General features: G+C 45.4%; 4 protein-coding genes across 18 annotated transcripts in view; 3 read left to right on the top strand and 1 right to left on the bottom strand.

Moving 5' to 3' along the window:
* The window catches only part of LOC128894467 (band 3 anion exchange protein), a 47,807-nt gene extending 31,140 nt beyond the window's left edge, over window positions 1-16,667 (top strand). For 9 of the 13 annotated variants that reach the window (XM_054156208.1, XM_054156210.1, XM_054156212.1 and 6 more), the window contains 8 exons: window positions 1,104-1,287; window positions 2,414-2,495; window positions 2,620-2,997; window positions 7,323-8,010; window positions 9,466-9,528; window positions 10,989-11,583; window positions 11,873-12,983; window positions 13,792-16,667. In XM_054156208.1, coding sequence (XP_054012183.1) covers window positions 1,104-1,287; window positions 2,414-2,495; window positions 2,620-2,997; window positions 7,323-8,010; window positions 9,466-9,528; window positions 10,989-11,583; window positions 11,873-12,983; window positions 13,792-14,455 — 3,765 coding nt within the window. In that variant the 3' untranslated portion in view covers window positions 14,456-16,667. Of the gene's footprint in view, window positions 1-643; window positions 692-1,103; window positions 1,288-2,413; window positions 2,496-2,619; window positions 2,998-5,463; window positions 5,995-7,322; window positions 8,011-9,465; window positions 9,529-10,988; window positions 11,584-11,872; window positions 12,984-13,791 lie in introns of those variants that run through there. The other 4 variants (XM_054156213.1, XM_054156205.1, XM_054156206.1 and 1 more) reach the window with 4 other exon arrangements.
* A 266-nt stretch (window positions 16,668-16,933) lies between these two features.
* Window positions 16,934-18,378, top strand: LOC128894476 (serine/threonine-protein kinase mos). Of its 2 annotated transcripts, XM_054156238.1 has the most exons (5): window positions 16,934-17,068; window positions 17,140-17,321; window positions 17,400-17,782; window positions 17,838-17,913; window positions 17,998-18,378. In XM_054156238.1, the coding sequence occupies exons 1-5, from the start codon at window positions 16,995-16,997 to the stop codon at window positions 18,141-18,143; spliced, it is 861 nt and encodes a 286-aa protein (XP_054012213.1). In that variant the 5' UTR covers window positions 16,934-16,994; the 3' UTR covers window positions 18,144-18,378. The 2 variants fall into 2 exon arrangements, with proteins under 2 accessions (XP_054012213.1, XP_054012212.1); XM_054156237.1 differs by having other exon boundaries at window positions 17,838-18,378.
* Window positions 17,996-18,837, bottom strand: LOC128894482 (U6 snRNA-associated Sm-like protein LSm5). 2 transcript variants are annotated; one of them, XR_008461559.1, is made up of 4 exons: window positions 18,655-18,837; window positions 18,384-18,580; window positions 18,163-18,285; window positions 17,996-18,093 (listed from the first exon to the last, which is right to left on the bottom strand). XR_008461559.1 is itself a non-coding variant. In XM_054156245.1 (3 exons), exons 1-3 carry the CDS (start codon window positions 18,698-18,700, stop codon window positions 18,253-18,255), a joined length of 276 nt encoding a protein of 91 aa, XP_054012220.1. In that variant the 5' UTR covers window positions 18,701-18,837; the 3' UTR covers window positions 18,125-18,252. The 2 variants fall into 2 exon arrangements, 1 of the variants encoding a protein (XP_054012220.1); XM_054156245.1 differs by lacking the exon at window positions 17,996-18,093 and having other exon boundaries at window positions 18,125-18,285.
* A 148-nt stretch (window positions 18,838-18,985) lies between these two features.
* Window positions 18,986-26,686, top strand: part of LOC128894473 (uncharacterized) — an 18,418-nt gene continuing 10,717 nt past the window's right edge. The window contains exon 1 of the mRNA XM_054156234.1: window positions 18,986-21,170. Coding sequence (XP_054012209.1) covers window positions 20,878-21,170 — 293 coding nt within the window. The 5' untranslated portion in view covers window positions 18,986-20,877. The remainder of the gene's footprint in view (window positions 21,171-26,686) is intronic.

Here is a 26,686-nt window from a genome sequence, read left to right as displayed (position 1 = left end):
CACCGGTGGTACACGCCGGCGGTGTTATTTTTGTTTCTCGCCACGGGGCGGCGCAATAGTGCTCGCCATCTGATAGGCACGCGAGCGTGAGCCACCGGTGGTACACGCCGGCGTGAACGTATCGAGGTAGCGGTTCAACAATACTTCTCCCTCTTACTGATCTCACACACATTCATTATAAATCAATATATATATATATATATCTACACATACATTCGTAATACCCGAGAAATGATTAAGCGTAGTTACAGTGGAAAAGTTGAGAAACGCATTAAACGAGCCAAAGGGTAACGTAACACCGTCTAACGCAGCGTTTCCCAGATCCGTGTACTTGTCAGCGAAACGTTAACCTGCAGAAAAAAAAACGATGTACCTCTGATGCAACGATCCACCGTGAAGTCGAAATTCGAGAAACACTAGTCGAAGAGGGAAACTGTAACGAAGAAGGAAACACGACATCGATCGTAAACAAAAGTATCGTTTTTCGAGCCGAGATCGGCGGCATCGATGTCGTTCGATCGATTCATCGTACGTCGGCGACGTACCCATTAAACGTAGAACCGACTCGAAAGCGAACGAGTTGGTCGCGCCACGCTTCGCGGCTCGATTAGAGTAACGCGATGAAACTGACCGTGTCGCGTTCGATAAATACGTTCCGATGTCGTTTAGCGGTGAAAAGCTCCCGCTTAAGGTATTAGCTCGTCGAGAAGAAACGTCGCTGCTCGGAGGTGTTGCCTCTATCCTTCGGAACGGGTCGATATTCTGTAACTCCCTATAATAATATCAACGGCAAGCTTCGTCGCGCGCGATGGACTGAGAACGAGACGGACTACGCGATTTGAAAATCGAAGCTTAGAGTTCGACTCTCTATCGACTCGACTTGAAGACTTGTATCATCGCGTGCCTGCCAGACATGACAACGCGAAATAAACGGAGACCGAATGGATTTTTTAGGAATCAGAATTTTTTTCACTTTTTTTTTTTTTCTTTTTTCTTTAAAGAAAAAAAGTACGAACGTGAAAACTTGAAAATACAAAATTCCCGCCCCTTAGTGGCAACAACGAGTACCAGCGGACGTTACGTTTTCTTTTTCTCGATACTAGGTCGACGGTCATGGGACGGAAGCGGGACCGGAACTCGACGAGGAGATGGAGAAGGTTTTCGCGATGGACGGCGGGAAGAGGTTCGACGTAGCCCGGCTCGGCTCGCCAACCGAATCGGCTGGATCCGATCGAGATCGAGATCGGGACCGAGGACCACCTCGATATAGCGATCGCGACTTCAATCGTACGTATTATACACGTTGACAGTCTGATTCTCATGAAAACAACAATAATAATAATAATAATAAGAATATTTTATTTGTGGTCAACATGTCCTTGATATCAAATACGATACAATAACGAGACGATTAAAACCTGTAGAATTTAATATTTATCGCATTACTTATTTTTGAATTCTCTTCAAAATTCGCGAGTTTTGTTCAGAACTTCGAGTTTTATCCAGATTTGCTTTCATCGACGCTCGAAAGAAAGTTTTCTTTTTCGACTTCAAAAAAACCTTGGTTTTCGCCACGTAACCCAGCCGAAGCTTTCTGTCCCTCGCGTCGCGACGTCGGTAAATTCATTGTTCCTCGGTCTGGACCCCGATAACAGAAAACGGTTACGTAACTCGATCATTTCTCGCGGTCCAAGGTTAAAGCAATTCCGCTTTCTGGCATGCCTTGACCATTAATTTATTCATTATATAATATCGCGGTATCGCGGAATGTTAGCGACCCTTGATATATCCTAGTCCCAGCATCGGCGATCGGCGAAACCTAGGTAAATATTTCGAGTACGAGCGATACTAAACTCGTATTTCAAAAATAGGAATCGGAATTCAAATTGCCGAGTGAAATGATTAGATCGCCCCGAAAGTTTCTTCCGTAACTTTCACTTGCAGTTATTTTATCTGGCAGTGTTTATGAAATTAGACAATCAAATTTCTTGGATGTTGATGTTCGTACGCGATTCAATAACGTAACATTAGACATAAGATACTGCGTATATTTATTTCAATATATATATATATATACGGGCATAACGCATTATAAAATTGACACAATAAAGCAAATAGTAAACAAAGATTGTTGACAGTTGACAAATAAACAAATATATATAAATATTAACAAACAACGAAAACGAAGTTAACGCAGATGAATCGCGGGATTACCTATAAAAAGCTTATGCAACCTATGTTTAGTATTGTCAATGGAGTCAATAAACAAGTCGCGTGTATATTACTCATGAATGAAATGGAAGAAACTTTTTGGGAGAACCTAACATATCTCGTATCGAACGAGTAAGTATCGATTGATTCGGCCGTCTTTCTCTATATTTTTTATACTTATACGTAAATATATATTTTTCAGAGCACCGAAAGAGAAGTTACCCTCATCCGCACATGCCCCTGAAAAGCATCCATTCCAGATCTATGCGACGGCATCTATCCCCGTAAGTCGTTCGACCTGCGATACCCATAAAACGATACTCGGAATTCGTTTCTTTAGCGAAAGCACCGTTTTCGTTGTGTAAAAACGCGAACGCGAATGAAAAAGCGTATCCGTCGTGTTTGCAGCGAAGGATCCACAGCAGAAGTTGGTCAAGAAGAGGAGAACGGTCAGGTGAATGCAGGCAATGGCGTCGAACAGGAGTCGGACACGATGGACAACGGGGTGTCGACGAGCAACTCGCACGACCTCGACGACGAGACCGCCGAGGAGACCGCGGAGGAGACGGAGAACGTTGTCAGCAGCGAGAGCGAGGCGCCGATATCGGAGAGGGCTGCTTCCGGTATCACCGACGGTCCCACCGTTGGTAGCCCTCGCGTGCAGTTCGAGAATATCAAGGAAGAAGACGTTCCTACGCCCCCGCCGGACGAGGCGCCGAACGTCGCCGCACCACCGCCTCACGAGGAGGATCGAAAGTGTCGGAGACACCAAAAACACGAGCACAAGTAAGCCTTTAATCATTTTTTTTTTAGGCAAAACTTGGAAACGTTACTTACTTCTCTCGAAATAAGCAACTCCGCTGTCCCTACCTCTTTGGCTGAAGTCGTCCGCCGAGTGAGAGAATCCGAAAAGAAGCGAGAAACCGAAGAGATTAGCGGAAGGAGCACGTGTTATGCTTTCTGTTTCTCTGACATGTGTTATTTTTCAAACGATACCGTTAGTTGTATCGATAGTGCGTCGCTAACCCCATGTTTTGTCTTTGAATAGCGTATACCTCACTCTCGAGACAATGCTGCATTCGGAGAAGAATTTCGCCTCGACCTTTCCTACGAGTATCGTGTTGGGATTCTTGGAAACGTTTCGCGATGGCTAACGGTTAAAAGTGATGTACGATCCTGGCAGGCACGTGCAGCGTGCAACTATCCAAAAATCCCAGTTTACGAGATGGTCGGCTATAAAATGATTTCCTAGGTGCGGAAGGCTTTGTTCCGCTCGACTGTTTAATTTGGTCCGCAAACGTAGTCTCGACTATCGTTCTTGCAACCGCGTCGGGTCGCAACTGTGCTCTATTATCGCGCGCGAGCCCAGGAATTCGCTCTTATTTCGTACCGTTTCCCCTGGTCGATTCCCGACGCCTAGAATTTCCATCGTCAAAGATCAAAGACCGGCTTCGATCGTGATCGAATGTTGTTTTACGTCTATTCGCGTCCAGATTGTAATGTTTCGATTTCGTCTTCGCCTTCCGACTCGCTCTACGCGTCGTGGCTCGTGAAAGTGACCAACGCCAGGCACAAGTTCCGATGGAACGTTAACGACGCGGGGAGGGAGAACGAGTCAGCAGGCTTGCTTAACGGGGGTACGATCCCGGATTAGAAGGTTTCAACCAATTAAGCTATTCAGGTTGTAGACGGATTCGTTCTCCCTAAACGTGATATGCCAGGCAACTGTCATCCGCGCAATGGTTATTCGCCGAGCGGGGTGGACTTTTCGATTCGTTATTCCCAGGGCCAAAAAGAGTTGCAGCGATCTTTTTATTTTTTTTTTTTTTTTTTTTCGTTGCAACGATGCTCGTAGTCTGTCGTGGTAGGGTTTAGATTAACACGTGAAAATTCCCACGGAGTTACAATTTTGCATCGAGACTATCGAAGATTAGGTGATTTAGTATTCGTCTTGGTATTTAATTTTTTAATCGAGCGGCGTGTACCACCGGTGGCTCACACTTATATGCTCCACTCCGGCGGCGTGTACCACCGGTGATACAAACTAATAGTCGTGTACCACTACGCCGACCCGTGGCAAGAATCACAAATGGCAGTACGTATTGCGAGTATCGCGACAATATCGGAAATGTACATTTGGATAGGGGAATAATGTATGACCCGACCAAACTTCGAAATTCGCGTATATCAACACGTTTCCGTCGGCGTGTACCACTGGTGGTTCGTCCTTATGTCCTATCTGGCGGCGTGCATCACCGGTGGCTCGCGCTCGTATGTCCATCAGATGGCATGTACCATCGCGCCGTCCCATGATGAGAACGACAAACAGTAGCGCCGCCGTAAAACACATTGCGGAACGGCCGACGCGATATTTCGTATTCCGTCGCTCAGGCACTGGTTACGGTTAGCAATAAAATGTCTGGTCCGCAGTGTATTAAAAAGTCGTTTCCGACAGTTGTCGAGTTACGAGATTTCCTGTTGACGAGTCGACCTCGCTTGTAATAACAAATCGGAGCATTCCTGGCTAAGTGTCGTCTCCTAAGAATCGCGGTTTTACGCAAGCGTACATACGTATGCATGCGTTCAGTACGTTCATTAAGACCGTAAAAGGCAACGATCGCGAATCCGTGAATCGCGAAGAATTCCATTCGGTGAAGTTCGAACGCACAAGCTGATGGCTCGAGGTCGATCTCCTTCCACGAAATGCTCGCGACGAATGCTCCGCGATCAGGTTACATGCTCTCGTCGCGTTTCAATCTCGGAAGCGCGCCCGAAATTCGCGACTTCCCGCGGATTAATGTATCTAATTCCTTGGGGAAAATCCTTATCAGCCCACATATGGGATCACCTGGTGGTCGAAGCGTTAAAGTAACAGGATTATGTAAGAGGATTATGTATCGGATCAAGGAAGTCAGGATGAAATTGATAGAACGCGCAAAAATAGCGACAATACAAGTGTAAAAAGATCGTACATTCAGAAAGAAAGCTCTCGTTTCGATGCAAGTCGGTACAGTTCCGACTTCCGCCAGAAATCCCAGTTGCGAGGACATCCCTGATGTCAGGCCCTTCGTTTACAAAAGTCCTTTGTCCTGAAACCTCCTTTAAGAAGGTGGGAACGCGCAGAGACTAAACACACATGGTCCGCTTCGGGCGTTCGTCTAGCTCGAACATCCTAACGTTATCTCGAATATTCTAACAATGAACTAATATCGCACCGTTTCCTCGACCAAGTACGTGACCTTATCGCGCTAGTCCAAGATTAACGAACCAAAGCGTAATCGACGCGGCGCGATGTTCGTAGCAGACGGTTTTATCTGTTACGCGCGCGTATGTACAATTTTTGGCGATCGAGACTGCCGTTGGTCGTAGAATAGAGTACCTCGAGCGCGAACGGTAGTGGGAAGGAAGGTGTTCGCGTATCCGACGTAGGTGTCGCGTCTCGTGAACTAGTCCGGCGATTCGACTTCCGTCGGCGGTTTCGGTATTAGATAATTGCATGATGTTTAGCGGAAGGGATGCGAAACAGTTCGCAATCGGTGTCTAATGTTATGGCCTTCGGCCAGAGATTCGCGTTCGTCTCGTCGTGCTTTGTACCAGGCAGTCTGATGCTCGAGGCCACTGCCTTCGCGTTCCTCTAATTAGTCCGATCGCGTCTCCTGTCTTTCGGTGATCACGGTGCGACGAATGCGACGATTTATCCTCGTTCATCGGCATGTCTCTACACTACGATGGCCGCCCGGACCGCTACGACATGGACATTGGTCGCATCAGATTGCTCAAAAAGTATCTTTTCCCGTTTCTGGTAATGCACGTGTTTGATTTACGCGCGTAACGAACGTTCTCTACGATGTCGAACGTACGCGCGTAAAAAAGAGAAGAGAAAAGAACGCGTATATCATCGACCGTACGCTACAGTCACGGAACAAACTTCGACACCGCACGCACACGAACGTAACATCGCGAGCAACGTTTTCGCCGCATCGGAGGAAACGACGAGCAGAGAACGTCTCGGTCGAGGTGTTTCGCCGTTTCGTGACTTCGTACGACGGAGATCTGGCCGATCCGTCTGATCTTCGTCAATGGCAGACCGGACGGACTCTGACTGCCAGGGTCAAGCGCAAAAACAGTTCTGGCACTCGGTCGCGTGCCTCGTGTCAACGGAGGCGGCATTGTTCGCAGCATTTCGCTGGGTCGCTGGCAAAACACGTACAGTAAAAATACACCGATGGGAAGGCTTGAGACTCGAAAGTATCGTTGTCGAAATTCACGTCGTTAACGACGGACTTTATTCTCCCTGTACATCGCTCGATGGTATCGTTTAGCTTTTAAGAAGAACCGAGACGTAATTGTAACGCGTACAGATATCGGTAACGACGACGACCGAAATCTAAACGGCTGCACTCGCTCGCGATCCCTTAAAAATAAAGAGAGTTCAAATCTAGGCCCGCGGACACGTGAAGTACATATATATATGTATAGGAGACGAGTATCTCGAGCAGCTTAACTTCACGTGTCCGCGGATATACATATATATGTATATGTATCCCCTAATAGGATTTCTCACACGCGATAAATCGCTAGACGAGTAAAACTTACTCGGACATGGTAAGATACAACACCACTACATCGTGCGTGTATTAGAAAGCATAAGATACCGGAGATAACGGACAGTCGTAGTGGAAGAACTCGGAAACCTAGAAGTAGAATAGCTCTCAGATATGGATTTACTTAAAAATCTTAAAATAGAAGCCTACTACACGGATTACGGTACATTTCGGTATCGTCGAAAATCGTTGACACGGAGGCGCGGAAGCGATCGGATTCGAGGTTGAATGACTAACGCGCGTATCGACTATCTACCGAACGGAATTTTTCGCAAACATCGAATCTCTAATATCTATCTCGTCTTGACGTATCGTTCGCGTTTATTTTTTACGACCGAGAATCATTTTATTCTCCAAATAAGGGAGGTGCTAACAGAACACGAACGGATAGATACGAGATACTGGAATACGAGGGGTGCCAACCAAAAAAAAGCTTTTCACCGAGTTCGATTTTCTATCTCGTGATTCATACGATGATCGTGAAATCTGTTAATTTTGTTCTCGCAGAAGACACCACCACAAGTCGCGTAAGTACTCGCTGCAGGAGGATCCGCAATGGCGAAAACGATCGGGAGCAGGACTCCCCGATGGCACGGGCGTCCTCGCGAGGAGAGTCAGCGTGCAGCCGGAGGAGGCGAGCACGCTGCAGGAGCTGGACATCGACGACCTCGAGTCCCACAGGAGCGACGATCCGAGAGGGATGAGGCGGCACAAGGCCGCCCATTTGACGGTACAGATCGGCCGTAGAAAAGAGGGCGGCATACCTCACGACACCTTCAAGAAGATGTACGACCACTCGCCGCACGAGGTGTTCGTCCAGCTGGACGAATTGTACGGTATCGGCGAGGAACGGGAATGGCGGGAAACGGCGAGATGGATAAAGTACGAGGAGGACGTCGAGGAGGGCGCGGACAGGTGGGGCAGGCCCCACGTGGCCTCGTTGAGCTTCCACTCGTTGCTGAATCTTCGCCGATGCCTCGAGACGGGCGTGGTCCTTCTCGACCTCGAGGAGAAGGACCTGCCGGGCTTGGCGTACAGGGTGGTCGAGCAGATGGTCATCGAGGAACTGATCCTGCCGGAGGACAGGCCGGTAGTCATGAGGGCTCTCCTCCTCAGGCACAGGCACGTGCACGATCACGATCGCGGATTTCGTTTCGGCGGAAAGCGAAACTACTCCAGCTACACCAGCCTTCAGGTAACTATCCGATTCGCGAGCGCGCCGTCGCTCTGCAGGATGTTCTAAAAATGTCGGAGGTCTTTGAAAGGGGGTGATTCGGGAGGTGATTTGAAACAACTTTCTCTTTAGCGAAAGTGTTCTCCGAGGCTTCTTTAAGGAGATATCAACACTTTATTTATCGGGAGCCTATTTCTAGGATTTTTAATTGCAGTACTTAGTTATTCGAATTTATTTACTGTGTTGATTGATGGTTGTCTACGAACAATGTTCGATGTTTGGTAACAGACTTGGGTTTCAATGTACCTTGTAACAGTACGAAGGAATTATTGTCAGCCTAGACTTGGCATATGCTACCGTAGAACATTCTTTTTTTAATTAAAGTCTGCTTCTAAATAGCCCGGTAGATAAAGTAGTAATAGAAAAGCCCGACCAATCGGAGCGCGAGTATGCCAGTGGGGCGGGGCCGTCTAACGCGTGGTCTACGCTACCGCGAGCGTTTTGTCGGTATACTTGCGCCCCGATTGGTCGGAGTTTTTTGTTAACACTTTACCGACCGGTAGCGGTTCAAGATCCTATGCGCTTCTCACCGGCCGCTCGGCAGCAGATCGTCCCTTGCACTGGAAATTGTATAAAAATACGAGAGGTTACAGAGCAAAGCAATTCGTATCTCAATTGAAAGTAACAAATACTTGGTAGTTACCATAGCAGTTACCGGTCGGTGAGCGTTGAGGATAAAAAGTCGATTAATCGACTACCGGTCGGTAAAGATGTTAACATCTCCTTAACGAAACCTCGGACAACATCTTCGGTAAGGAAAACGTTGTTTCAAATCACCTCCCCAATCCCTATCGAATCCCTCCGTTTCAAGGTGTCACAACATTTTTGGGACACCCTGTATTTCCCTTTAACGATGATGTTTCGTTTTTCGATGAAGTGTTCGTTACAGATCCGTTATCGGAAATCAGCCCCCAGCCACCGGTCCAAAATTTTCCACCTGTTTCTCGAATCTGTTAATAATGGCGGTCTCGACTTATTTTATCAAAAAGCGAGACATTACCGTGTCACGATCTGTGTGAGTTGCTCGATATATCACTGCCGCTGTTGCGACAGATTCGCATCGAATGTGTTGTTGCGTTCGGTATTCGTCTATCGCGCAGATTCCCCGATTCGAGTAAACGCGTTAGGGATCGACCGTTAGGAGACGTAGCTATTTTAAAATGTACGTTTAAAATGTACGTTTAAAAGTGTACGTTTAAAATGTACGTTACTCGTAGAGTTCGAGTCCCGAACGAATCTTTCGAGTTGTTTTTTCTTTTTTTTGTTTAACGTTACTTCGTGGTATCGACCGTGTTCGGACGTACGCGATTTTCCTAACGAATTATTATCGTTGGAACAAAACGGTAAAAAATATCGCTAGAAATTGGTAGAGACGGGAGCCCTGACTGACGGTGTGTCCTAATGTTGTTTCCACAGTCCGTCTGTCTGGAGGAAGAAGACGCTGCGCGGGAAGCCTCTGAGAACCATGTAACCCAACATGTAAATCTCTCGTTTCCCGAACTCGAACGCAGTACTTTCAACCTTACTCGCTAGTTTACGCCTCGTCCATCGTCGATCGCACCGACACACTCATTAACATCTTTCGGCATGAACTTACGGGGGAATGAGTGTGTTTTCTCATATCTCTTCATCGCTTCTTCCGAATTTTCTTTGTCGTGGGAAAACAAAAAATAAAAAAAAAACGAAACGAACCCTCTGCACGAAAACGCGTCGTCGAACCGCGACTATTTTTTTTTTTTTTTTTAAGGAGTATCAAGATCGGTAGCGTCGATCCTCAGGGATTCGAGGATCTGTACCGTGACTAGCTCTCGTAGTAATTGGCTTTTGTCCTTTTCGTTTTGCATTTCACGCGGCACCTGTCCACGATACGTGTACGTTCTTTTACCGTAGCTTGATGTTCTTTCTTTTTTTTTTGTTCTGCGCTTAGAGAAGGCTTCTTTGATGTTCTTTTCAATCTTCGAAGTAGGACGTATCCTTGCACCCTTGACGTTGGCCACTGTACGCTTCACCGTTAGTATAGTTTCTCGTCGCACTGTCGCATTCGTTGGGATGGACTTCACTTTTATACCGTACCCTGTTTAGTTTTATTCTGTTCGCAGTGCCTACCCCCACCCCCTCCCCCCAAGTACGTATCCGCACCTCTTGAGCCTGTTCGTTTTGCCGGAATCAGCGAGACGAGACGAAAATGAAAACGATATGTAAAATTGGTGCTGAAATTCGTCTTTTTTATTCCAAGCACTCGGATCTCGTTCTGAAGGGTGCAATGTCGCGGGTGTCGGAGCGAAACTCTCCGAGTTGTCTTCGGCGACAGTTGCAGAAAATTTAGGAAACTTGCAGACAAGGATAGACAGATCTTTGTGTCTCGAATGATTCCATGACAGAGAGGGCGATACTGTCGATTCTTGTTTCTTGTTCTTCATTCAAGTGCATAAGAATTATTTCTTTTGTATATTATAAGCGACCTTTTCGTCTGATTTATTTTCTGTTAACTAAATAAGAAGCTCGCAGACAAGGTTCGATATCTCTAGATCCCTCTTTATGAAAAAAAACCTCCACAAGCAATTTCTTGCCTTTAAACGTATTTTTATAATGTCTCAAAAGCGACATCGCCAAGTCTGGATAGAACGCTGCGGTCTCCATCTGTCCTTTGTCTGGGAGCTTTCTATTTTCCCCGCAACTGTCGAAGTCAACCCGGAGTTTCGCTCCGACTCCCGCGCACCCTTGGTCCGAGATTCTTCCGCCTCGCATATATCCGTTCCGAGATCTCGAACAGCTCCGCGATGCGTCGTCGCGTTCCGTGTTTCCGTTTCAAGCTCTGCTTGGTGTACGCGCCACCTGTTGATATTTTTTGTTTGCATCGGGTTCCCGACCGGGCACGCTAAAGCACCCTGGAACACCTCCGAGCACCTTTCTGATAAACTTTCTAATGTCCTCTTTAGAATCTAAACGACGCGAAGCCGAAGATCCTGTCGTCGAACTTGGCGTTGGACACGAATCACACGGCGGTCGACATGAAGGAGGAGCAGACGTACACCGGGAGCAACGAGGATCTGAAGAGAGGTCACAACGACTACATCCTGAAGAGGATACCGGCGGGCGCCGAGGCGACGGTCGTCCTGGTAGGCGCGGTCGATTTTCTGGACCAACCGACGATCGCGTTCGTCCGGCTCGCCGAGGGCGTGTTCATTCCGTCGGTCACGGAGGTCACTATACCGGTCAGGTTCATGTTCACCCTTCTGGGACCGAGGAACGCCGATCTGGACTACCACGAGATCGGTAGATCCATCGCCACCCTGATGGCGAACACGTCCTTCCACAAAATCGCGTACAAAGCGAACGAGAGGCGCGAGCTTCTGTCCGCGATCAACGAGTTCCTCGACGACTCGATCGTTCTGCCTCCCGGCGATTGGGAACGGCAGGCGTTGCTGCCGTTCAACGAGCTCAAGGCGAAGAGCGAAGCCATAAGGAATCGGAAGGCCAAGGCGCTCGAGGAGAAGAGCAAACCGACACCGAGCGAAGCCGCCGTAAAGAAAGGTAAAGAAGGAGTTGTCATTAGCAACGTCTATGACAATCGGGTACGAACTTACGCAATCGTCCAATGTATTAGGAGGACTGAAAAGTAATCAAAATTTATTTCTGCTGGCGAAAAACATTTATTTATTAAAGAAATCTTAAATATTAACGAACAAAATGATTTCCTTCATTTTTGTCTTTCAATTTTTCATTGAAAAATGTTCCCAAGTCGAAGAGATTTTGATTACTGGGTCGGTGCCCTTATAGAACGAGCCAAGGGGAAAAATGTAACGACTCGTTCCTTTTGCAGCTCTTCTCGCTGGCGAGGAAGAGAAGAAACCGCCCGACGACGACGATCCGCTCCGCAGGACGAAGCGTCCATTCGGCGGTTTGATAAACGACATCAAGAGACGGTATCCTTTCTACCTGTCCGACTTTACGGACGGCTTGAATTCCTCCTGCTTGGCCGCCGCCATTTTCATGTACTTCGCCGCTCTGTGCACGGCCATCACTTTCGGCGGTCTGATGAGCGACAAAACGCACAACGTCATCGGCATATCGGAGACCCTGGTGTCCGGTTCCTGGACCGGAGTGGTGATGGCTCTGTTCTCCACCCAGCCGTTGGTCATCATCGGCACGACCGGGCCCCTCCTGCTCTTCGACGAGAGCCTGTACAATTTCTGTCTGGCGAACGAGCTCGAGTTTCTCACCGTGAGAGTCTACGTGGGCGCGTGGATGGGAATCATAGCGCTGGCCGTCGCTTCCGTCGAGGGATCCGTGCTGGTCAGGCTCTTCACTCGATTCACCGAAGAGATCTTTACGGGATTAATCTCTCTTCTCTACATCGTCGAAACGTTCATCAAGCTGTACAACTACTTCGCGAAGAATCCGCTTCTCGACGAGTACAGCTTCGTTCCCGACACGAACGAGACGATGTACTGGGATTCGCAAGTGAACGTGACGGAAATGAAGGTCGTGTCTCCGGAGACAGGCGACGCGGTGATTATTCCGTTGGAGAAACCGGGGACCTTGATACCAACCCGCAACGCTGCCGGATTGTTGATCAATCAACCGAACACGGCGCTGATGTGCACCATCCTGTGCCTCGGCACGTTCCTCGGCGCTTATTATCTGCGAATCTTTCGTAACAGTCACTACCTCGGCCGAAGCGCCAGGAGAGCCTTCGGGGACTTCGGCGTGCCGATCAGCATCATCTTGTTCGCGTTGATCGACTTCGCGGCCATGGTGAAGACCGAGAAGCTCCTGGTACCGGAAGGTCTGTCGCCGACCCAACCCGGCAGAAGTTGGCTCGTGTCGCCCGTAGGCTTGCACAAACCTATCCCGTTGTGGATGGCTATGGCTTGCATCGTACCAGCGTTGCTCGTCTACATCCTCGTCTTCATGGAAACCCAGATCTCCGAGTAAGATTTCTATAAACAAACGAGCTTTTTTTTTTTTTTGCCTAGTATCAGTCAAATTTCAATGCGCACGAAACGTCTCTAAAGTTCCACTATCCCGACTCTGTTCCCCTCGATGCTAGCGACAGTTGTCCATCGCATCGAAGAGAAAGCAGTACGCGATCGCGCAGTTCGTTTCTAAGAAGAGAACCTTGTCGAAGTTCCCATGCGACGCGCGTCCTCATCGCGATATTTTCGTAACCGATGCATCGATGACTGTCTTACATTATTTAACGCGTGTTATTTTAGTACATTCGGTTATGACACGTAGCCATCGTTGACGTTTCGATTGCGAAACCGCGACCGCCGCGTCGAATAGAGTCTGTAAATAAAGCTTCGCGAGCGGGATAACGAGCAACGGCGCGTTCGACTTCGTTTTTCTCGCGAACAATACATAGAGAAGCTATACGTTCTTAACCCTTTGCACTCGAGAGCTTTTTTTCTGGTATCTGTCAGCAACTCGACGTTGCTTTCTTAACATTCTAATTTGAGATTTGAAAATCAGGTCACCTTTGCCTCAACGACAATCACAATTTTATTGACACTTCGAGTTCCAAAGAAATTAAACCTGAAAGAAACCTAGTGGTGACTTGAGAGTCACCTCTCGAGTGCGAAGGGTTTAAAACTCGTTCATTTTGATTTAAAGTACTATCGAATCGTTGAGGAATTTCTTCAAATTATTCCCAAGTTCCTAAAGTTCAACCTTGTAGAGGGTTTCAAGGCGAGCCAACCAAAGCAGCGAGGTATTAAAAATAATTTCGTTTGTTCACAGGTTGATCATCGACAAGAAAGAGCGAAAGCTACGGAAAGGCAACGGGTATCACATGGACATAGTGGTGGTCTGCTTGATGAACGTCGGTTGCGGTTTGATGGGGGCACCGTGGTGCTGCGCCGCGTCTGTCAGATCGTTGACGCACGTTTCGGCGGTGACGGTGATGTCTCGCACCCATGCGCCCGGCGACAAGCCCCACATCGTCGAGGTGAAGGAGCAGAGGGTGAGCGCTCTGCTGGTTGCCGTATTGATCGGCGTGAGCGTTCTGATGGCGCCGCTGCTGCGACGCGTACCGATGTCCGTCCTCCTCGGCGTGTTTCTCTATATGGGCATATCGTCGACGAACGGCGTGCAAATGTTCGACCGCGTGAAACTCTTCTTCATGCCGGTGAAACATCACGGCACGGCTAATTACGTCCGTCGCGTCCAGACGTACAAGATGCACATCTTCACGCTCATACAGATCTTGTGCCTGGCCGTGTTGTGGACCGTGAAGAGCACCAGGGCGGCCCTGGCGCTCCCGTTCTTCCTTATTCTCATGATACCTCTTAGGGCGCAGATGAGCCACTTTTTCACAGCTGCCGAGCTGCGGGCACTCGATAGCAAAGGATCGGAACACGAGGACGAACCAGATTTCTATGAGGAAGCTCCGCTACCTGGTTAGATAGTGCCTTATTCGACTCACTCCGAAATGTACCACCTATTTCTTCCTCTCTTTCTTCTCCCCCCTTCCCTCAAATATATTATTCGTTCTGCTCCTCGTTTCCTTCTTCTATCCTGTTGTTTTAATTCGAAGAAATTCGTTCTTTTTCTTCTTTTTTTTTCTCTCTCGTAACCCTTTATCCACGTATCAGAGCGTCTTTCAGCGCTAGCGCGAGTTTGCGAAGGAGAGAGAGTCTATTTTCGTGAAAGAGCAAATATGTATACCGATGAAGATAAGGAGGGTAGGGGTGCGCGATACCCACGAAGAGGCGGTGAACTCGTTGAATACGTAAAGTTTATTTTGTACTGCAAAATTTGTAAATAATCGATAAAGGTTCGTGTGGGAGAAAGTGAAACGACGATATCTGCTTTTACCGATATCTTCGATGCGTATTGGTACTCGAGCGAAACTGGATTTTGTCAAATTATATTAATCGAATATAAAATACCGTAACGTTATCTTTTGTAACGGCGATAACGGAGCTCGATCTTCGAAGATGAAGATATTCTGGATTGATGATATCGTGTCGCGAAAAAGCGTGCCGAGTACCAGAACGTTATCTAATATATTCTTAAACGACATTTACGACGCGTTTCATCTTTCTCGGTGTCGATAGGAAAAAGGGTGCCTCCGAGTGCCTCTAACGAACAGTGATGAACGATACCGTTGCTCAGGAAAAAATTTAAACGTAATGGCACAGAATGCGAGAGTGCCAAATCGAAAGATCGCAGATTATCAATGGTGCTGGTCCGTCCACTTGGAAACAACGTGGACGAATGCAACTGAATCTTTTGTAAAGAGATATCCGAGTAGTTTTTTCTTAGCTGTTCTCATCGACGAATATCGTAGCTCTCATTTCTTTGGGACCGTGACTCGTTAGCACTACGTGCAAACAATTACAAGCGTATACCGTATTGTCTGTTGAGTATATGCTCGAACAAAATTCTCGTCACTCTTTCTAGATTAAAAAAAAGAAAAAAAAAAACACGATATTTTACAAACACCGTAAAATCAAACTTAAACGTCGACGAACGTGAAAAAGAAAGACAGTCTTCGTTATATTCCAACTACTGCGAGTACTTGATTTATTGTTCCACCGATTAACAATCAGTCCTTTCATCGAAATATTTTTTTGCTACTCGAATAAAACTTTCTATAAAATTCTGAGTACGAAGAAGTCGTACTCGTGTACGGTAAAGCTATCGACATCTCGAGTCGATCTATTTTCGAAATATATGATTCATGTTGTTTCGACTAAATTTACGTTCCACGAATAATAATTTCATCTTAAACAATCAAAGAACTGGTACTCCCAAAATCTCTAAATATGATGTACCTGACGATATATCGCTAAACCCTGAGAAAATAAGCTTTTGGCGGTTCAGGAATGTAAGGAACGCTGCTTTCGAGAATGCTTGGGTCAGTTTTAATCCACATTTACTTTAAAAAAGAAAAAAGAGAAAAAAAAGTTCTTAAACCAATCGTGTACTTATTTAAAAATAGAACATAAGTAAACTTAAAAATAGTAAAACTACATTGTGCAAGTAATAAGCTCCTTTAAATATTCACTTTGTACTTTATTTTCGATATAAGAACTGATCAGTATTGGTAGGTATTTTGCCTCGGTAACTATTAATTTTATCATAGTCGTTAGTTTTCCAAATGTGAAGTTTCTACACTTTGAAAAAGACCAAGCTATAATAATAATATGTTACCGTGTATCGAGTACGCGAGACAAAGATGAAACTTACTATTTTGAATGCTGTTACAAAGAGAAAAGACATTCTATTTTAATTCGTTAAAATATTTTGCTAATCCACTAAAGTACCTTATCGAATGAAAACGAATTTTAACCTCACTATTTCTGTAAAGAGAAAAACAAAGAAAACGTATGTATTACCGCATTACTACTAATTTGTACGAAACGCTAGTTTCGAATCAAAAATATTGTGCTGCTAATTGCGATAGAGGTCCAGAGTTGCTGTAAGATATACTGGCAGTACTTGCGAGCATGTATTTTTAGCGACAAGTTTTTAACACAAAATCTCATTAGATATGTTATGTCTAGTACAATAACATGTTATTATACACGTACCACTGATATTACCTATATTGAGAGATTATTGGAACACGTATCAATTGTTATGAGTTCGCAAAAAAAAAAAAAAAAGAATTGTAAATAATCTAGTTATCGTACAGTATTAAAGAGTAATAATTAGTAATAGACTCCTAGTAAATGGTGGTTCGCGCCTTATATTAGAAAATAGAAAAATAAAACCTTTTAATTGCCCCTCCGTTTTAGTCTTTTGGAATCCTTACATTACAGGGTTTCGATTTGTTTGCGCGTTATTTACTATTATCGGTTCCTATTCGCGTCCTTGACAATGTGTGTACGCGACACTTACTTGTACTAGAAGCGATTGTTTTCATTATAAATTCCGCGAAGCGATAAGAAACAAGACAAATGTATACCGTCCTCAACTAAATATATAATCTCGCTATGGCATCGCCACAAAGATTAACGGTTAAATTGTGTAACATATCTCCACGTGTGCTGCAAAACACGAGAAAAAGGTAACGCAGTCATGAAAATATTAGAAATTTAATTTCGATTATTCAAAAGCATTTCGCGTATATCGTTATAGACAATTCTTAAGTCCGACGACACCGATCAGGAATACTTACAAGGAAAATAAGGATCGATTATCTCCTTTCAATATCGACACTCCTAACAGGAGAAAAATATTGGAAGATGGTCTTCCAAAGAAATACGGTACGGTACTCGGAAGCGGTGGATTCGGTACTGTATACAAAGCTTTCTACAAAGGTAAAATATGTAATTTTTTGTCGAGTATATTAAAGTACGCGGTGAGACATTCTTGAACATTATAGAAATATTCGATAGGTAATCAAGTGGCAGCTAAAGTAATGCAGACAGAAAAATGCATCGATGTGTTGAATTCCGAAAAACATGCTTCATCGTTAAGACATTCTAACATAGTGAAAATCCTGATGATAGAGCAAGGTAGTTCTCTATCTTTGATAACAATGGAATTATGCGGTACTACTTTGCAAGATCATCTGAACACGACACCGCTACCTAAGAACAAAGTAGTTCGCATATTAAGAGACGTAACGTGCGCGTTGCAATTTTGTCACAATGCGGGCGTTGTACACGCAGACGTTAAACCTAAAAATATTCTAATGTCAACGGATGGCCAGCCAAAACTTACAGATTTTGGTAGCTCCGTACTAATTGGCGAGCCACTTCGAACTTCCAAATTTCATGTATGCTCGTTTCATTCGGCTACTTTACTTTTTACTAACGGTAATTGTTTTTTAGGGCACACCAGGCTACGTAGCTCCGGAAGTATTAAAAGGAAATAAACCAACCCCGGCAGCGGACGTTTATTCTTTAGGTATCGTAGCTTGGCAAATGATATCTAGAAAAGTACCATTCGCTGGACTGCACAGTCATGCCATTATCTATCTTTCCGCAAAAGGTAATCGTCCCGAGAACGACGACATGAACGATGGTTTCGAAGGTGTTTATAAAACGTTATACAGAAAAATGTGGTCGCAAGATACCATCGATAGACCTGCAACCGACGAAGTAATCAATACCATCGATACGTTAATCGCTCAGTAGTATTTATTTTGATAATTACTTTTAATCGGAACATTAATTTTTGTATTACATATGCTTAGATTAGTCTTTATATCTTTATTGTACAAAATGTAACAAAAACGTTGTTATTTTACGTGTCTGGCATCTCTCCGCCAGGTACAAGCTGCAACAAACGAATCGATGATAATAGAAATATCATAAACGTTATAGCTATAATGTAACATTGAATAAATAACTGTAATGCTTTTTAGAAATACTAACCATCGTAATATTGCTTCCATTGAGTAAAATCAGATCGAGCTTCGTGACTCTACGTCCCTCGGGTGTTGCTTCGCTTTCCGTCACATCTTCGAGCAACATATTTACAAAGTCATCGAAACCTAACAACGTGCCGACAATTTCTTTGTCGTTCTTCATGATAATGTGTATCCGAGAACCGATGCATTTGTCAACTAACTCTGTAAATTACACACGTTAGCATCTCGATGAAAAAGTGAGGTTATGCACACGTTGTAAATAAAATGCACCTTACCTAAAGGCAACAGAGTCGATGGATTCGTGGTAACGGAACTCGTCATAGCGAAAGTATCGCGAAGGTACAAGATAATTGAAAAGAAAAGCAACAATGCACGAACAATTGGTTTCTATTTCATTGGAAAATAGCGGGAATGATACGCGTTCAAAGGTAGTTTATAAACAACAGTCGGAAACGTAGCGACACCTACGATACAGAAAACAAGATAGATAAGGTAAATTCTTGGACCGACTGAGCAATCAGATTGAGTAATTGATTACGATATTTACGATAAACACTGTTTTACTTGGAACTGTCATTTATATTACATGTTGTTTGTTTCAGGTTACGCTGAGCTTCGGAAGGAAGAGTTCAAAAGGACATTCGTCTGCATATAGTAATTCAGAAATGATCGATGCACCACCTATTGGAACAATGAACCGATGATACGTTTCATACCCTAGGAATTATAGGGAAATTGCGTGTAAAGTATTGAACAGCGTGGAGGTCGGTAATCAAGATCGAAGAAGTCTCGGGCAACGATGGGATCATCTCTGGTAAACGTTGCAGCTATTCGATGGAATAAGCTCGGAAGACGCTTTTCCAACATCACGATGTTCTATCGTCGCTCATAAGAGGCCGCATTCGCCACGTTACTTTTAATTTCATTCTCGTAGACCATCTCGTCGATCACAGTGTGCCGTCTGGCGTTCCACGAAGCTGCGCCAAGCGAATACTTTGTATCCGCTTAGACGCTAACTAACCTCACTTTTGCGAAAATCATGTACTCGAGGAAAGAAACGAAGAAAGAATTCTTAAATCATTTCGAGTCTCGACGACACGCTGTGCTTGTCGCGTGCGAATTAGAATTCCCGAAGATAACGGTTCCGAAAATGCGAACCATTCGTCGAAGGAAAGGACGAGGGAGGAAGGGTAGAAAAAATTTTACCTGCGACCAAATTGGAACCAAGGGACGTTCATTGGTCGATGGCGCGTACCTGCGGCGAACGCGCAGTAGCGCGCAAGTATACGTGCATCCTTTCCCGCACGCCCCTTCCTTGGGAAAGGACGAAGCGACCCGTCTGGTTCCCGTTACGGCAGACATCGGTTGTGGCTCGCGAAGGAAAGGTGGCACAGCGGAGAAAAATCAGCGCGTAAACAGTCGAAATAGTGCGATCGCCAGTGATCGTCAGTCTATCGCTAGCTCCCGTCGCGGAAAGTGGACGTTTTCAGGTAGATAACTATAGTGTGCGTGTCGCCTTTGTTCACCGCGCATGGTCCGTCGCGAAGAACCACCCTGCTCCTTCTAATTACTTTAATCACCGGGAGGCGAGCCTATTCGACGCGTGTGCCCTCCGCGCTCGGTGTTCGCCGAGAGACGCGAGATCCAAAGTGCACGGATTCGTAGAATCGTCCAACGAAGATGGCGGCGTGAATCTCTATCGGCGATTGGACTCGTCGATCGTTCCGCGACGTTGGATCACACGGATACCGTTCGCGATCGTCGCAACGTAAATATCTAGACGCGTCGGTACCCGATATCTCGTGGAAAGCATTCGAAGAACGCAATGAAGCTGGTCTAGTATCGCGACACGGTCGGTAACGCGCGCGAACCAACGCAAAAGGTCCGTTAACCCCGTTTTTTCGTACGTTACCCCGTTGGAAATCGAGAAAGTGTACGACGACGTTGGTCGAACGTCGCCTGTCGTTCCCGAATCCCGCTGAATTACGACGGTAACGAGAAATCGGGACGCACGAGGGCCGATGAACTAGAACGAAGCGACGGATACGATCGTCGAAGTCGAACGGAGCGCGCTGGACACGGTCACGCACGAATGGAGGGTGACCGTCTAAAAAGTTGTCGCGGATTCCCGAGCGAGTGGCTACGACGGTAGTGGACGCCGGTTAACGCTCGACGAACGAAGCACAGCGGTCGGATTAATTTTTTTTTTGTGGGGAACGATCGCGATACACGCGAGGAATTCTGGTTCGCTGGGAACGAAGGAATATACGCGAAACGTAAGGAGCGAAAGGCGGCGAGGAACGCGGGAGAAACAGAGAGGGATATGAAAATCGGCGGATCGCGCGTCGAGTCGGACGTAGTCGAATGAGAGCTAGCAAGAGAAGAGGGCTTGTCCGGATGGGAGTAACAGCGGTTGCCGGATCGTCGGTTTCTGCGGAGTGTTCGAGGTCGCGGCAACGAGAAGAAAGACGTCAGTGTTCGAGATCGAGCGGCGAAACATGGGAACGACCACCGGGAGGTTCGGTGGTATGGAGATGAGACACTCGCGAAGCGAGGATCTGCTCGGCGTGATATCCGGCTCGCGTTCCCCGAGTCCAAGCGTGCCTTTGCCGAGCACCGCCTCCGAGGACGACCTGATAGCGGCCAGCGCCCTCCACGAGGCCGCCGACTCCAAACCACCGCCGTGTCGCTTGTTGTCGTCCAGGGTCGTGGGACCCCCAGGTGTCCCGGCGGATCGCATCGATCCCGAGGATTCCATTAGAGACATCGTCACCGAGAATGATCTTTACAGGTACGTTGCGTTGTTACTTTCTCTCTTCGATTTCTCGTTATTTTAGTTACGCTATTTTTATACGTTGGAATTTTTCATTCCCGCCGCAATGTTATATCTCCGTTTGCAATCGTTTACGTCTCTTCAAACATTTTCCACCGACTTTTTGCGACCACTTTTTTTTTTTGTTTTTTTTTTTTTTACGAACGTAGATTCCGTTTCTCGCACCGTGCGTCAGAGTTTATCGTTTTCCGATCTTTCGACTTTACAGTCCGATGTCCATAGCGCGTTTCTTTTTTTTTGTACGTAGGTTGCGTACGAGGTCAGCGATTTTAATCGATCTTCGTCGATTCGTAAACACGACGTCCAAATTTTAAGCTACCTTCGCCGTCGGCGTTCTCTTATCTCGGATAAACGTGTCGCGAAACTTGTTTGCTCGACTTTACGCGTTTCTAGATTAAATTCTAACCACGCGCGACGAACATTTTTAACGTCTCGATGCGCGATTATAACTCTACGATTTAAATTCTCTTCGAGTCACGATCGGGGGAAAAAAGGGGAACCCGCAACAGGTCTACGTCGATCTACGCGATAAAAATCTGCTCTACTCGAAATGTACCGTTTCTCGATAGTTCGGTGTGTGGAAACGTTTCGAAGTCGATATCACAGATTTGCAAGTCGTATCGTCGGAGATCCGGGACTTGAGATATGTATGCGACCGTAAATGCAGACTAGCCGCCGGTTATCGTCGGTTCGCGATGATTTCTCGAGTTTTACGACGGAACGTAAACGCGTCGAGCGCATACGTCTATCGTGCATCCCATTTAATCGTATGTAGATAGACTACGGATACTTCTAAGACTGCCGAACGCGCGAGGAAGTCGATAGGCTCGAGGGAATAAATGCGACGCATTTTCCTAAACGGAACTGGCAAAAATATTATTTTCATCGTCGTTTCCTAACGAGGAAAAACTTGATCTCGTGTAAAGCATAAATGTGCTCGGCCGTGTCGATGGAATAAATAGATGGACGAATAAACGGTACATATTAGGTTACGTTACTCGGTGATCCATACATTTTATATTAATAAACTAAACGGCGTTTATTTGTAAACGTTAACTGCACAAATATTAATACGACACATCCAGTAAGAAGCTACGCGAACCTGGCAAGCGACTTTTCAAACATTAATTCTTTTTTTATGGATACGATAGTATTGAAATATTTGTTCTCTGTTCTTTAGAATCGTTTGTAAACGTTTGTATCGCTTTCTATTTCGTTTGTACCTCGATAGTTTCAATTTTACAAGCAATCGTTGATACGCGTAAGAGTGGAATTCGTCAATTTTCAAAATTTGTTATATCTGCTTTTTTCCCTGTTCTTTAGAATCGTTTGTAAACGTTTGTACCGCTTTCTATTTCGTTTGTACCTCGATAGTTTAAATTTTACAAGCAATCGTTGATACGCGTAAGAGTGGAATTCGTCAATTTCCAAAATTTGTTATATCTGCTTTTTTCCCTGTTCTTTGGAATCGTTTGTAAACGTTTGTACCTCGATAGTATAAATTTTACAATTAAACCGTGTAAACCGTTACTTGTAAAATTTAAACTATCGAGGTACAAACGAGTACAAACAATTCTAAAGAATAGGGAAAAAACAGATTTCGAAAATGTCAATATCGGGTGCTGGCCGCTTTAGAAATTGTTTCTACTTATTCATTGATGAAGGTACAAAACGAAATACCATCATTTTCCATGAAAAGAACTTATTTTTTGAAAAATCGGGCGCCAGATTCACGTAGCTCGAGCAAGGAGCAGTAAATTAAAACTAGCAAAAAATAAATAACGCTTTTTTATAAACAAATCGAAATATACCGACATGAAATCGATCGTATCGATTACGAAACCTTAGATTAATTTTGACGTGTTTCAATAGTAAAATAAAAAAAAAAACAATACGTACATCTCTAGAGACGGTAATATTGACATTGAAATTTCCACGCTTTTCACGGCTAGCGATCCGAGGAAAACTCGATTCGCAACGGGCCGAGGAACTTTTCTGCGCGCTGGCAGTGAACTATAAAAAGCTAAATGCACAATGCACCGATACCAACCGATCGCGGAAGCGCTGCGTGCAATTTATTTTTGTAGCCCTGTAACCGTATTTCGCAACGCACAATGAAAGCGTGGAAGAACTCGATCGTTTCCGATTCTATTCTTCTATTGTCCGTCGTTCGAACGACGTCTTTGAATCATCGAGCAACTATTTCAACAAACGGTACGCGTCGTATGTTTTTTTTTTTTCAACGCGACGCTTCCGGACGATTCGTTCCGAAAGGCTTAACCTAGAGCGCCGCGCCTGTTTCTCCGCTCGTTGAGACCGGTTGATACCGTGCCGAGGCTCGCCGGACCTCGTCGTTATTTATGCACCCCACGTTGTTTATAATTATTGTTTTCTTCTGGAGAATAGCGCAATCGACGTGGTACACTCCGCGCAAAATTTCGAACGCGTAACCCTTTCGATCCGTTTGTTTTCCGTTTCAGGGTTTTTTTTTTTTTTTTTTATTTTACTATTGAAACACGTCAAAATTAATCTAAGGTTTCGTAATCGATACGATCGATTTGATGTCGGTATCCTGAATTAGGAGGTCTAAAAAAAGGTGGTTTTTCGTGAATTTTTTTCGGATGGAAGGAAATAATTAATTCTATACAACTTTTTATCCTATTCTCATACATATTTGAGTAGTAGTTTTCGTACATATTTGAGAAAAAAAAGAACCAAAAGAAATTTTCATTTTCATACATTTTTCATTTATGCGAACTAAGAAAATTTATACGAATAAAATGTTAAATAACTTTTTTATCGAGTTAGAGTGACTTCTTTCACCCAAAGAACTCGTTCTCTTTGTCAAACTTCGCAGTAATTTCACATTTCGCCATTTTTCCGGATTTTTCTTAGCACACACGGAAGCAAAATGTACGGAAACGAAAATTTCTTTCGGTTATTTTCTGTGCCAAACCAAAATTACGACGTGCATCTTTCCCGCCGATAGGTTTTAATTGCGAGGTGCCCTACAAGTGTGCGTCACAGTCGACTCGATTTGAATATTTCTTGTTGAAAATTTGTTTACACGCTACTCAAACGTGTACGAAAACAGGATAAAAAGTTCGACAGAATTAATTACTTTCTTCCAACCTACAAAAATTCACGAAAAATGCTTGATCGAGCGTTGATCGAGGATTCCGATTCGGTGGCCAGGCCGACGTTATTGTAGCCATTAACTCTTCGAAAAACGCTTTTTCTTAGACCTCGTAATTCAGGATACACCCTTAAATTCCGCTCGTTTCTCTGTTGGAAATTAATCGTTATCCGAGGCGAAGCAGTCGCGACGAGGAGACCTCGCTCTTCGGGCAATTCTCGTTCGGCGAAAACGGTGGAAGACGTTCGCGTATGAGACGTCTCGGATATTTCGAAAACGCGTCGCGTCTAATTAAAGCGACGTCGCGGCGACGGGGGGTTCGCGAGATGCCTTCCTTATTTCGAGTCGAAAGGTTAAGGGAAGCGAAGCCGGAGATCGAGGACGAACGTCCATCGCGTATTTCGGTTGAGGTCAGTCGCGATGGACGGACGAAAAGAGAGAGAGAAACAGGAGGGGTGGGAATCGAGAGGGCGAAGACGGCAACGACTGTTCGAGTGTCCGCTATCTTTAGCTCTGTTCTTTTCTTTGCAACGGCCGTGCCGAGGTAGCTGGATCGCCAGGGCTCGATGCTAACTCGTAAGCACGAGTCAATGGTCACGCGTCGGGGAGCACGTTGATCGAGGATTCCGATTCGGTGGCCAGGCCGACGTTATTATAGCCATTAACTCTTCGAAAAACGTCGTCGCCGACGCGCTGGCCGCGAAACGGTGCCGGGGGAACTGGGACGCGGACTTTTCCTCCGAGATTCCTAGTCGCGCGAACAACGGTCTCTTTCTCATTTATCGACGCCCGCTAATTACACGAAACGTCGGCTTTACTTCTTGCCAAAAACGACGGCTATTTTTAGGAATAATTCTCGAGGAATCCACGTTTTCGTTTTCCGTTCGGTCGACCTCCTTGCATATTTACAATTGAGGACCTAAGGGGAAAATTGTGATCGTAGTTCCACGTAATTCACGTAACTCCTAGGGTGCGTTAATAGCGGTTTAAAGATTCGGCAAAAATGTGTATCTTGAATAAGTACGACTTTTCCGTCGAAACGATCGATTGCATCGATTTTTCGATCGCATGCGTTCTTCCTTCGTCGATTCCTTGCTTCTTTTTCCGCTAGATACCACGCACGTTTCGATTTCCGGTAAAAGTTGGACACGAGTTGTCCGCGCGACCGAGAACCATATATCCTGCGCGTCAGCGATTCATCGAAAACAAATTTCACCGGCGCCCGTTCCGAAAACGCGTGAAAACCAGAGGCGTGTCTTCGCTTTCTTTCGCGTGCGTTCTCGCGCGCGATCTCCCGAACGAAACGAACGTTTGTCGTTGGCGTTGGGCAGCGATCGAATTCCGATGATATTAAATCGCGGTTGTCGTCGCGTGAGAAGCGAGCGCTCGTTCTAGCCGGTGCTCGATGCTTCGGTCGCGGTTGGCGCGGCATCGTTAACCTTTTCTCATCGCGGTACGCGACCGTAGAAAGTTCCGTGAAAATTTTCTTTGTCCGTACGCCTGCTGAATGTCGAACGAACGACTCGTCGTAACCTGTTCGCGTCGGATTTCTCCGTTGACCAACTGGACCGACGATGAGTTACGAGCGATCGCTGACAACAGTATTTATTGGCGGCTCGTCAATTTTACTTTTCTTCGCGGTAGCGGCCCCGTCACGCGTCGCGGCTTTGCCCGCGAAAAGTACGAAAGCGAAGAGGTACGGGAAACTGTACTGTTTCAACCTGATATACGAACGATGCGCCTCCGCTGAAAACTCGATATCGATGTTCAACCGAACTGTCGTGCATTCGGAAAACATTCGTGCATTAAATTCCGTTTGAAAGTTATACAAATATTGATTGCTTACTGACATGCGGAGGTTCAAAGTCGACGAATCGTCGAGCGTTTAAACGGTTTGATATTTGAGTAACGTTTACGGGACATGGATTATATTTAAAAAAAAATTCATGTTTTAAATATTACGTCGGGGAGATTGTTTTCGCGGCATTCAAACAAATTCTTCATTTCGATTTAACTTTTGATTTATTATTGTTATTTCTGTGAATATGTTTCAACTGTGTTGCTCTATAAACATAGAAATTTTTTATACAACATTCATAGGAATTTAATATTTTTAATACAAGGGTTAACCATATTGGACCCGCCATTTTGAATTTTGAAATACCGACATCAGATTCGTAATTTGCGGACTAAACGATTCAGGAATACCAAGTTTCATGAAAATCTAATAACTTTTTAACGTACATGTCGGCCATATTGGATCCGCCATTTTCAATTTTGAAATTCCGACGTCAGATTCGTAATTTGTGGACTAAACGATTCAGGAATACCAAGTTTC

Source organism: Hylaeus anthracinus, unplaced genomic scaffold (genome assembly GCF_026225885.1).
Source record: "Hylaeus anthracinus isolate JK02 unplaced genomic scaffold, UHH_iyHylAnth1.0_haploid 4, whole genome shotgun sequence".
Taxonomy (NCBI): Eukaryota; Metazoa; Arthropoda; class Insecta; order Hymenoptera; family Colletidae; genus Hylaeus; species Hylaeus anthracinus.
Note: the sequence above shows the minus strand (reverse complement) of the source record. Positions and strands in the feature narration are given on the sequence as shown.